The following is a 12,676-nucleotide window of genomic DNA, read 5'->3' on the forward strand; positions in this document are numbered from 1 at the left end:
TTTACAGTTTCCTAATCTGGTAAACAAGTTTCTAATTCACATTGGCTGCCTTGAAAAAAACAACATACGTCAACATTGTTTAAAGCGTATGTGGTGGTATCATACATCTCACTTCATCTTGTTTAACCCTAAAGTAATATAAGTTTGTCTTTCTGTCACTGAGAACACATCTGTTGGGACCATGTCAATATTTGACCCCTTCCAGCTAAATTCTGAAGAGAACAGAATTGGACGCACTTATTTACCTTACTAAAATATAAGTGTATTGTATTGCTTAACACAGATCACATGTTCAAAATACAGTAACACATACAGGACCTGAGTCATTAAGGAAAGTAAAGCAAAACAAAATGAGTAACTTTGCACCTTGGCAAAACCATGTTGCATTGGAGGGGGAGGTAAATTTAAAATGTGGGGACAGATTTATAGTTGGGGTAGGGCATGTCCTAGATCAACTTTAAATTTCAGTGTACAAATAAAGTATTTGTGTGCTAGATGAAAAAGCAGCCAGTATTTAACTTATGTGCAAAATAATAAACTAATTTGCACCCCTGCACTGTAACATGGTTTTGTCCAGGAGAATTTTTTTTTGCCTTACTTTCCTTAATGAATCAGACCAGTAATGAGCTCGCTGAGATATAAGTCATGGCAGGATAAAGCCCTAATTAATGATGAAACATTGTGTAATGTAAGAATGGGGATTATCTATAATTAATATCTCAGTCACACCCCGACTGCACCCCGTGTGGCACAAATTGTACATTTAAAACCCAGAGTTCAATCAAGAGGAAACAGCCAGGGCCAGATTCCTTAAGGCACGCAGATCAAACGTAAAATGGGAATACACACATCTGTATTCAAGAAGAATCGGATATGAAGATATGTCTGCTGATGAATACGGGTCTATTCCAGCACCCTTTGTGCTGGTCACCTTCCAAAATCAACATCAGTCATTTGTTTATGTGGTACCCATACAAATTAGACCTTGTTTTTTTTCCGAAAACTTTGAATTTTCAGAAAATAGTAATAATTAGTTTGCTTGTAACCCCTGACGTGGCAAAGAAAATGTACCCAAAATGGCCAATGAAGTGTCTTTTTCATTTTTTATGAAATAGCAAGAAAAGGAATTAAAAGAAAATGTGTGTATTCTGCTTTGGCATCAATGCACCTTTCCAAAATAAACAAAAAGCATGATTCTACACATAAATTTTCAAAATAAATCTGCATTTGAAAATGATTGTGCAATTTTCTTTTGCTAGTTTACACCATCTTGAATGAGGTGCAGAAATGTGTAGGAGTAACATGGGTAGCCCAACAAGGCTACCATTTTGGTAACATTTGAAAATTAGACAACCTTCTGCATCAAATGAGGGTACGGCTGAGTTTAGTGAAGCCAGGATGGGGAAGATTTGGACATAACTGTGACAAAACAAGTGTGATAACACTGTAACCATCCTGTTTCTCGTCTCTCATATAATGTGGATTATAGAAAGTTCTTTTTATAGCCCTTGCTTTTGTTCCCCAACTCAACAGACTACAACTGCAGTGTCTAATTACATGTGGATAAGGGGATATTATAGCTCATTGTAAATATGTATATTGTGTATTGTATATTGATGATGTGGCAGTGAGGTTGTTATTCATTGTCCTTAAAGTGAAGCCAGGTGGGTTACGGTTAAGGATCAGGTTGCAAGATACTGGAGGGGGAAAACGAATTAGTGTCCATCTCTCCTCCTCCCCCAACCCCTTGATACAACACCCACCAATGGTTAAGAAGGATAGACCCAGAGGTATGCCGAGGAAGGGGAAAGAACTGTGTACATTTGTCACTAGATATAAGGAGCCAACCTAGGGGAGGAGGTGGTCATTCTATGATTTGATTGCTGGAAGGTGCAAGGTCTGGTTTTGAGTTGTCATTCTCTACCAGAGTCTACATATGCAGCTGACAGAGATCCATGTGCCTTAAGCTAGTGGGGTAAGGGACAGATGGTGTGGTAAACCGGCCTGGCATTTATTTACTGTGTGTACATAATAATATAGTGATTGTTTTTATTATAATAAATGTATTGCTTTACCTTCTAACAACATTTGCCTGAGTGACTGAGAACCCTAGAAGGTACTGGGCAGACTTCCCCGACATAGTAAGGCATCTGTGGGCCAGATGAACCTGGTATCTTCACAATAATTCCCCCCCTCTCATCACAGAACATCGTAAGGCTTCCTGTAGCATAGGGTGTTATTGTCTGGTGAATATTTTGTGCTGCGGTATTTCTTGAAGTTGAATGTTGTGTTTGGTTGTTGTGGTCAGTTCTCTATAATGGCAATGACACAAATTCAATGCTACAGTTTCCAAGAGGGAAAAATCTGGGAGGGACCCAACTCATTAACTTGCTTAGCAGAACTCCTCACAGTAACTTAGGGCTAGATTTACTAAGCTGCGGGTTTGAAAAAGTGGGGATGTTGCCTATAGCAACCAATCAGATTCTAGCTTTCATTTTGTATAAGGTACTAAATAAATGAAAGCTAGAATCTGATTGGTTGCTATAGGCAACATCCCCACTTTTTCAAACCCGCAGCTTAGTAAATCTAGCTCTTAGAGGCCATCCATGTCTGTGTGTATGACAAAATCACAGCAATGGAGCAATAAAATTTTCACTTTTTTCCTTTCCGTATCTCAGGACTTAATGGACTCGGGATAATATAGGGGTCCGTTTAACAGAGCTTTCTAGACAAGAGATATTCAATACCTGTACACATATACTCCATAGGTTTGTGTCCTGAGTCATTTACTGTCTGCATTCATGTTAAAGTTTGTATTTGTATTTACAATTTAAATAATATTTTTAAATTATAAAAATGTATTGTAACATTCTTTTTCATTCGAACAACGAGCATTTCGTTGTTAACATTTGTGGTTATTCGTTCACATTGGAAAACGGTTATTAGGTATCAATTTTAGCTGTCCTGTCTGCCTTTCCTGATTCTTTTATTCAATCTCATTCTCGAGAAATGACGTCAAATATTCTACGTTTTTGTTTAGATTCAACAAACCGGTTCAAGAAACAGTTTCCAGCCGGTTCAAACATGTCTGCTTCACATGAAGACTGCCCCTAGTGGCCAGACTATCATATCCTTGGTTGGATGGAAAGGTTGAATTCAGCTCTTGCAAAGTATAAATTTAAAAAAAATACTACAGTTACCGCCTTAAATTAAACTGAAATGTAATCACTAAATTACTTTAGTAACAGAATGCAATAACTTCTTTATACACTACATTACATGTCGAAATTTTAACACCGTAGTATAATGAATAAATAACTATATTATCAGTCACTATATTAGAGGAACTACAAAATTTCTTTATTCACTACAATATATGTATAAGTTCTTCCATCAAAGTTACATTGCTGGGCATGGTCCCCGCAAGACGCGCTGATATATGTGGCTGCAAATAACTGTCACAGTTTCCAGACCACCCAACAACTCACATGTTCCAGGTCACCCAGCAGGGCTGCAAATAACTATCACAGCTTCCAGACCACCCAGCAGGTCACATGTTCCAGGTCACCAAGCAGGTGCACAAGGAGAGTTCACTAACTGTCACAGTTTCCAGAGTAACCAGCAGGTGCACAGGTGTCTTGGCAATTATCACATTTTCCAGAGGACAATGGTGAGGCATTGTGGTAAATAGCAGGTGGACGTTTTGAAAACAAACTCCAAAACAATAAATAGGAATAAAACAATAAGGGCTGCGCTCTACTCTCCGAGTGCAAGAACTACTATAATTCAGGGTATCCCTCCCTGGACAACTATACATATATTGAATTAACTATGCGCTCAATTGCCTTCAATGGATCCTACATGGGAATGATATGGGAGATAGGTGTTAATGTAACCTATAATATAATTGTAATTATGATCTCTTAAAGATATTTATTCAATGGACAAGAATATAAATATAAACAATGGACAAGATTATAAACAATAGAACAATTGATAAATACAGTAGCATTAAAACAGGGATTAAAACGGGGAATAAGTTTGCATCAAAAGGCTGAATGTATGTAATAGAGTCCCTCGCACGTGTACAGATATACACAGGGCATCAGTCCAACTAGTAAAAATTGTCCAATGGAGGTCAATGGTAGATATAAATGAACTGATGGGTGTAATAAGTCAGGTTGCGGGTATTAAGTCCAGAGTGAACTCACTATTGCTTGGTATCTGAGTCCCGATGTGATAGGCAGTATGCAGCTGGAAGACATAAGGTGGAGATTCCGATAAGCTGGCAAAACGGATCATCAGAGAGACAGAGTCTGACGAGTGAGAGGATGGAGGCGGCAGAGTGCGGCGTGCGTTCCATAGTGGACCGCAGAATCTATTGTTTCCTGTATGTTGACAAAGGGGGTGACCCAACGCGTTTCACCTGCTAGCAGATTTCCTCAGGTGGTTGTGCTTTCCGTCATGGGGGGGTGGATATTTATGCATATTCGTCTATCTGAACACCCAATCAATGTTGTTTTCCATTGTGATTGAGATGTTGAATGAAAAATTGAAAGTGGATCACATCAGTCCAATAACGATGCACCATTACCTAGTAATAGACATTGCAATAAACATGATCATGACAGTATTATGTATCGATAAGAAATGTTAGGAACATACATACCATTAAATACTATGGATATAAATAGTATAGACATAAACTGATAATATCATTATTATGTGTATAGAGGTGCTGTATGATTACTGTATGAAACCATATTGATTCATGTGTATATGAACTGCATGGTTTACAAATGGCCGTGCTTAACTATGTAACCTTGCAGATTCCCATTATGTTGTATTAATATGCACTGACTCATAAATGGTATCAAATGTTAGAGAATCATATGTGGCCGGTCATTTATATATCAGAAGAAGGAGGGGGGAGGGGTAAGTCTAGTGATTAAACGATAATAGACGAAGATATATATACTGAAGGGGGTGAGTAATGTGCTTTAATATTGAGAGGACCTTAAGTTTCGAATGTGGAATTGGGAGAGTTAGGATCCTCCTCGACTTAGCTAATGGGACCTCTTATTCATAGAATGGTTAACAAGTGTTAGGATTGGTGGAGAACCAGTGCTATCTAATGGGAGCCACTTATCATTGTCCCTAAATGTTTCTCCAAAGCGGCACTACTTCCTACTGTACCAGATGTTCTCAGGTGGTCACCTGATCCTAGACTGGCTCCAACTTGCTTGGCTTCCAAGGTTGGTCATGTTTGGGCATTCCCAGGTTGGTATGTCCGTAGTTGATGCAATGGTGCCGCTCTTAAGGAGACCAGGGGGTATATTTACTAAACTGGGGGTTTGAAAAAGTGGAGATGTTGCCTTTAGCAACCAATCAGATTCTAGCTGTCATTTTGTAGAATGCACTAAATAAATGAAAGATAAAATCTGATTGGTTGCTATAGGCAACATCTCCACTTTTCCAAACCCGCAGTTTAGTAAATCTAGCCCCAGATCTGGATATGTAGAGTAGTGTCACCATTACACATCCACTATAAGGTGGACGTGTGCAGCCGATTAGAATGCCAATATTTTTATGCAATTCTACTGATCAGGACCTTTAATTATATAGTATATGATGTGTTCTGTACCGACAATGACATCATAGAAATAAGTCACTCATAATAGTCCTACTTATGCTGTTAACATATAGATTATTTAAGTGAATATAAAGAGAAATAAATAATCCTAATTATAATGATAACATCCTTTTATCGGATTGTCCCGAGTGTTTTATTCCAGAGTAAGCTGTTGCGTAATCGAAAAGCCGCAAAGTCCTGAGAGTAAATTTCAGCCAGTTGGTTTATCTGCTGCTTGCTAAGTCCACGGAAGAAGTTCTCAGCCAGCCACTCTGACGTCAATTTCGACTTGGTGTCCGTAGACCTGGGCAGCTGTATCCCATCCGGTGCGCCAATTCTTTTAAAAAGGTGATATAGTTCAATCTTCAAGAAATCGTACATCACTATATAGTCATATTGGATAAAACAAGGGTGGCACAAACTAATCACTGAACTGGACGAGACACCACTCTTTCCGGTCTCCATAATGAGAATGTCCTCAATGAACTCATCGAAAGTGATTTCTCCAGCATGGTCCTGCATGTACATCGATACAAGTCTTTGGAATGGATCCCTAACGAAGAGAACCTTGGTGTAAGTTCGAAGGACTTGTTCCAACATGGTCAGATTGTAGTCCCGGAGCTGGTGGGGAAACATATCAGGTCGGTGATAGTCAAGAAGAGGACTCGGTATTGTAACATCAGATCTTTTCTCCATCTCTTGTATCAGCTCTTCCCACTCATCGATGGCCACATCGGTCGACTTACAATAAACCATCTGCAGTTTTGGGCTTACGGTCATGCTGGAGAGAAGATGTTCTGCTCTGTCGGATACATTCAAGGTGTTGAGTTCTGGGAACTGGCGACAAAAATATCTCAGCTTCTTTTTCCGAAGTTGCTGGACGTGAAGGAACGTGTCATAGGTAACTGATGACCTCCTCAGTTTCTCCTTGGTACCTGCTGAAGGTAAAAGAGGCAAATAATAGCCAAAATCAAAATTGCTCAATCAATTTCTACGTAACAACGGACAATAGAGGTGTTATCTGCAATAGAAACACACAAAATTCCCCAGAACATTTGCAAAAATATAATGTGTCTTCCGCCAATTAACAGCACTTCAGCTAATAGGTTCGTCCTTATCACAAACCGTGAGATGACCCATGTTGGGTTATATATTCATGTGTTTACCCCAATGCCTACAAAAATAAGGACCAACAAGCCCTGTCACTCATATTATTGATCTCAAAAGAGATAAGAGGGGCTCAAAAGAGAGGGGTTATTACTTCTAAATTAATTGAGCGATGGTGCATAATGATTTACCTAGAGTCATTTTGTATAAGCTGAAATTCCATAGGTGTAAATTGAGACTTTGTATTTGAGGTCCTCTCCCATTGTGGATATCAGACCACTGTCATAGAAAGCAACGGGCACAATTAGCAATACAGACGGAACATGGCACAATCGTGCTCATACTCCATGGTTTAGGGGCTGCCCAATTGCGCCGTACGTCTCAAAGAAAAATTCTCCATTTGTAGCTTTTTTTGAATTGCTATTTTTCCACCTAAATAACGACGTCATATAAGTATGTAGGAAGAGTTCTCTATTGTGTGTTTTCCTTTGTAACATTAAGTCAAGTTTGAGTACAGTCGTTTTAACTTTTCAAAAAATTTTTGTTTTAAAGTTTTGTATGAAATTGCTCCATGTACAGTATAATCAACCAACGCACTGTAGGAAGCAGCAAGTTTATTTATATAATTTCATTATTGAGGTCAATATTCTGCTCTAGAATTCTCCATAGGTGACAGTGAAACCTGTAGGGCTGTTTTCCTAACCTGGATTCACGATCACACGTGCCAGATCCAGTAAGTCACATGACAGAAACAACATGTTCTGAGTCGCACATGAAGCGTGTTCTCATGTTATAATATCAGAACGTGAGTCATGTGCCGACTTCTTACTGTACACAGCACCAATGTACCTTATAACCTGTTCTACCGTCCCAGGGAGCGATTGTTCCACTTGCAGCAGTATCTGAACACTACATAGCTGTATATTTAGTCATGGTAGAAAAGACACAGATCCATCAAGTTCATCCAAGTTCAACCTTGTTTACACAAGATACTGATACAGTACAGAGTATTAATGATCTTGACACCGTTTGCTGTATGAGGCAGGGGCGAACGCAGGGTTTAGAAGGGGGGGTTTCCGCCCCCCCGGGAAAAAAAAAATAGAGCGAGAGAGAACTGCTGCGCATGCGCAGCAGCTTCATTTCAGCGAGGCTGAATCCTACAGCAGCCGCGGTGCTGTCAAGAAGCATCCGCGGCAGTGCTGTATTATACTACAATACAGCACTGCCGCGGGCGCTTCTTTGACAGCGCCACGGCTGCTGTACAGTATCGTTGGTTCCCGGAGGGGAGGGGTTTCTGGAGAACCAGAAACCCCCCCTGCGTGCGCCACTGTGAGGAGATTCATAGAAACGGCACAGACTTCATTTCTTCAGGTCCGGCGCCAGCATTAGCCAAACCTAAACAGTTGCCTTGGGCTCGGTGGTTTAGAGGCCCCTAAAACGTTGAATAAGCAACACAATGACACTAAACCGCTGACAAGGAGAGCCAGCAGCCGGCATCTTCTTACCTGTGCAGCCGGTTACTTGTCTGTGATGGGCCAGGGGTACGGTGCTAGACTATGATGTCGCAGCCTGGTACCACAATCCAGTCTGACAAGGGTACAGAATGCCCCCCCTCCCCCTCTCACTGGTAAGATGAGTGGGCTAGTAATGCATGGATGGGGTGGGACACGGATCTTCCACTGACCCTTACTAGCCCCCATCACTTCAGTGGCAAAGTGTTCACCAATCAATCTAATCGGTGAGCCCATTAGTGATCATGTGACAGTAACTGGGAACTTACACTGACGGAGATGTGCAGGTAAATAGAGGGTGTAAATCACCTATATCCCGTTCCTAGGATACGGAAAAATGCATTCACAATCTGCAGGATGTTTCCTAGTAAGATACAGGTTTAACTCTATCATTTCCAGATTGCTCAGTTTAGAGGGAACACTGCTTGTCACCTTCACATGTTTTAAAACATAAGTATTGGTTCTTATTTAATAATAAGGTGTACAAGATATTATGTGCTGTAACCCATATCAACCAATCAGATATCAGCTTTTATCAAATTAGTGTTGTCGGAGACATGAAAGCTGATACCTGATTGGTCGCTTTATCATTGCTCTTTGCCCACTATGTATCTTAGTCAGTTCATGATCTCTGCAAAGTGCAGTTTAGGGTCAACATAATTTCCAACTATCAAGATGTTGCCCACTATTGTTCTTGTAACAAGACGTCGCCCCCCCTTAGTGTTCGTGTAATAATATGCCCTCCCTAGTGTTCTTGTAACAAGACGTCGCCCCCTTAGTGTTCGTGTAATAATATGCCCCCCCTAGTGTTCTTGTAAGAAGAGGTCGCCCCCTAGTGTTTGTGTAACAAGACGTCGCCCCCTAGTGTTCGTGTAATAATATGCCCTCCCTAGTGGTCTTGTAACAGGATGTCGCCCCCTAGTGTTCGTGTAACACGACGTCGCCCCCTAGTGTTCTTGTAACAAGACGTCGCCCCCCTAGTGTTTGTATAATAATATGCCCTCCCTAGTGTTCTTGTAACAGGATGTCGCCCCCTAGTGTACGTGTTACAAGACGTTGTCCCCTAGTGTTTGTGTAACAAGACGTCGCCCCCTAGTGTTCGTGTAATAATATGCCCTCCCTAGTGGTCTTGTAACAGGATGTCGCCCCCTAGTGTTCGTGTAACACGACGTCGCCCCCAATTGTTCTTGTAACAAGACGTCGCCCCCCCTAGTGTTTGTATAATAATATGCCCTCCCTAGTGTTCTTGTAACAGGATGTCGCCCCCTAGTGTTCGTGTTACAAGACGTTGTCCCCTAGTGTTCGTGTAACAAGACATCGCCCCATAGTGTTCGTGTTACAAGACGTCGTCCCCTAGTGTTCGTGTAACAAGACGTCGCCCCCTAGTGTTCGTTTAACAAGACGTCGCCCCCTAGTGTTCATGTAACAGGACGTCACCCCCTAGTGTTCTTGTAACAAGACGTTGCCCCCTTAGTGTTCATGTAACAAGACGTCGCCCCCTAGTGTTCGTGTAAGAAGACGTCGTCCCCTAGTGTTCTTGTAACAAGACATTGCCCCCTAGTGTTCGTGTAACAAGACGTCGCCCCCTAGTGTTCGTGTAACAAGACGTCGCCCCCTAGTGTTCGTGTAACAAGACATTGCCCCCTAGTGTTCGTGTAACAAGACGTCGCCCCTAGCGTTCGTGTAACAAGACGTCGCCCCCTAGTGTTCGTGTAACAAAACGTCGCCCCCTAGTGTTCGTGTAACAAGACGTCGCCCCCTAGTGTTCGTGTAACAAGACATTGCCCCCTAGTGTTCGTGTAACAAGACGTCGCCCCTAGTGTTCGTGTAACAAGACGTCGCCCCCTAGTGTTCGTGTAAGAAGACATTGCACCCTAGTGTTCTTGTAACAAGATGTCGCCCCCTAGTGTTCTTGAAATTAAAACTGTCATAAAATTGGAAAACCTACATAAACATATTAGTTTTAAGTCAGTAAAATCAGAAATCTAAATCTGGGTGTTTATGATTTGGCTTTAATCACGCTAACCTTGGTTCCATTTATTTATTGCATTATAGTTCACCTTAAAGTGTAACATCTGTTACAGTAAATCTGCTGTTGTCAGGACAGAGGCCGCCCACGCGGTGACTGCGACAGACAAGTAATGATGTAATATAACGTCTGGATTCCTCACGTGCAGCTGTGATCCGGGTGCTCACAGACACAGAGCGTTATGTCACTTTCCTTTCAGCTGGTCTCCTGTCAGTCAGAGCTGCGCCAGCTCACAGCTACCTGGCACTGGAATGAGGCCACACGTCATTAGTAATACACAGGGAGAGGCTGCTCTAAGCAGCAGAAATAAAGGATTATTAGATAATTAATGCAAATCTAGTACAAGGAAGTCTGCACCTTGTTTTTGAAAGTGCTGAACCCCTGTGAGTCCTGACTGATAATGATGGAATGATGTTTGTTTGTTTTGCAGTTTATGCTTTGTAGACCTATTATAATAAAACCATTATGTGCAAATACTTTAACAATAGTTGCACTTAATTAGAAATGTATAAAAGGATGCGGGGGGGGGTCCTTATTTTTGGGGAATCCTACACCCTTTATTTGTGTCTAGCATGTCTGTGGGTCATATCGCTAACTACCCTTTACCATGTCTTCCTATGTAATTAATATGAAGGTGCTGATGCTGAGCTGGGTGTGTGCATTTGTTCAGCGTTATATATATGCAAATTTGTACTGCAATCCCCCCCCAAAAGAAAAATTGCATAGAAAAGGGGGAAGGAGGGGAGGTCAAACGCAGTCTGATTACAGCAAAGAAGAGTTTGCATGATTGGCAGTAATTGGCAGACACGCGGATATGTCTGTCAGTGGCTGTATCTCTGGCGAGTGCCAGAGCGCTGATGGTGATGACTGTTGCCTGTTTTTGATTGACTGCTTTTGTATTCATCTCTGATAATTAATAGTATAACAATTCTTTATTTATATTGCGCTTTTCTCCCAATAGGACTTAAAGCTCTGTACATTGTGTCAGAAGATGAGGCGGCCATTTTTTATTATTATTATTGTCTTTAATTTATAAGGCGCCACAAAGGGTCCGCAGCGCCGTACATGACATATACAGAAAACAGTGACCCATGACACAACACGATACAGAAAGATCAAAAAATAAACAAAAATATATACACAGACACAGGTAAATTAATGCAAATCAAATTATTACTGGACAATGAGTGAAAGTGATGGTTGACATCAGCAAGAAGTAGGCCAAAGCTTAAGATAGGGCTAGGGAAGCAGGCCAAGCTAAAATTTTGCTGAGGGAAGTGCGGGATGCTGGAGACTTGTCTGCTCTCCCAGGAGTCCAGGAGACCGACCCAAATTTCGGGAGTCTCCCGGACATTCCAGGAGAGTTGGCAAATATGGTCTAATCTCCCTATCACGCACTCACTAGGGTCCATTTTTGTCAGATGCCAACTGGACAGGATGGTTTTGGACTGAATGGGAGGAAATCGGAGCACCCAGAGAAAACCCATGCAAACCCGGGAATAAACCCTACACAGATAGGGCCCTGGTAGAAACCAACCCCATAACCTCAGCTATGTGAGGCAGCAATACTAACCACTGTGCAACTTATCTTGTATGTGCAAGAGATGGGTGTGGCAGCCCCCTCCTCCATCACATCTTCACCCTTAGTAGCGCTTATTCATGCCTCCATTCTGCTATACGGTTCTGATTTTTATTAGGATGAAATGAGTGGCAGAGATTGCTGTGACCCTTTTAAAAAGACAATGAGAGGCGGGTTTCAAAAACACAGGAACATAAACATTGGTGGGCGGGTGATAGAAGGCGGATTTTAAGTTAAGGTAATCTTTACCTACCGTGCATGAGCCTGGCGTGAAAGGCGTGGGGAGCCGCTATGAGTGTATTAGCCTAGGGGGACCTGAACCCTTAATCAGCTCCTGGTGACAGGAACACTGTAAAGGGGAACACATTTAACTACACAGTGCACAAGTTTCTTGAAATACTCACTTGTCTGTTTAATAACTGTCTCTTGGTCTGGGGTCGTCTTGATCATCATCATCCACAAATAAATGATTCCGAGCAATAACATCAGTATGGAGAATCTCAGCGTTAACTTCATGGTGTGGTTTGTGTATCAGTAAGTGGAGCATTGCTAGAGTGTCTGAGAGGACAGGACCTGCTCCGCTCCCCCCTTGTGTCAGCATTTGCCGTGAGGTTAAAGTACTGTTTACTCTTTGTTCTGTCTGAAGTCCTGCTCACCTCTGTATACACTACCTACGTTACAGTCCTGCTCACCTCTGTATACACTACCTACGTTACAGTCCTGCTCACCTCTGTATACACTACCTACGTTACAGTCCTGCTCACCTCTGTATACACTACCTTCATTACAGTCCGGCTCACCTCTGTATACACTACCTA

General features: G+C 41.8%; 1 protein-coding gene across 4 annotated transcripts; it reads right to left on the reverse strand.

Moving 5' to 3' along the window:
* Positions 1–5,759: 5,759 nt before the first annotated feature.
* Positions 5,760–12,497, reverse strand: LOC142143050 (carbohydrate sulfotransferase 11-like). 4 transcript variants are annotated; one of them, XM_075200766.1, is made up of 2 exons: positions 12,263–12,497; positions 5,760–6,567 (listed from the first exon to the last, which is right to left on the reverse strand). In XM_075200766.1, exons 1-2 carry the CDS (start codon positions 12,372–12,374, stop codon positions 5,765–5,767), a joined length of 915 nt encoding a protein of 304 aa, XP_075056867.1. In that variant the 5' UTR covers positions 12,375–12,497; the 3' UTR covers positions 5,760–5,764. The 4 variants fall into 4 exon arrangements, with proteins under 4 accessions (XP_075056867.1, XP_075056866.1, XP_075056869.1 ...); XM_075200765.1 differs by having other exon boundaries at positions 5,760–6,570; XM_075200768.1 differs by lacking the exon at positions 12,263–12,497 and adding an exon at positions 12,112–12,255.
* Between the last annotated feature and the right edge of the window lie 179 nt (positions 12,498–12,676).

This window comes from Mixophyes fleayi, chromosome 3, assembly GCF_038048845.1.
Source record: "Mixophyes fleayi isolate aMixFle1 chromosome 3, aMixFle1.hap1, whole genome shotgun sequence".
NCBI lineage: Eukaryota > Metazoa > Chordata > Amphibia > Anura > Limnodynastidae > Mixophyes > Mixophyes fleayi.

Bases quoted from the DNA above. Each gene is read 5' to 3' on its own strand.
- LOC142143050 (XM_075200765.1), bottom strand. From the start codon at position 12,374: ATGAAGTTAACGCTGAGATTCTCCATACTGATGTTATTGCTCGGAATC. The intron at 6,571-12,262 runs GTGAGTATTTCA...TTTTACCTTCAG, and splicing joins GACAGTTATTAAACAGACAA to CAGGTACCAAGGAGAAACTG.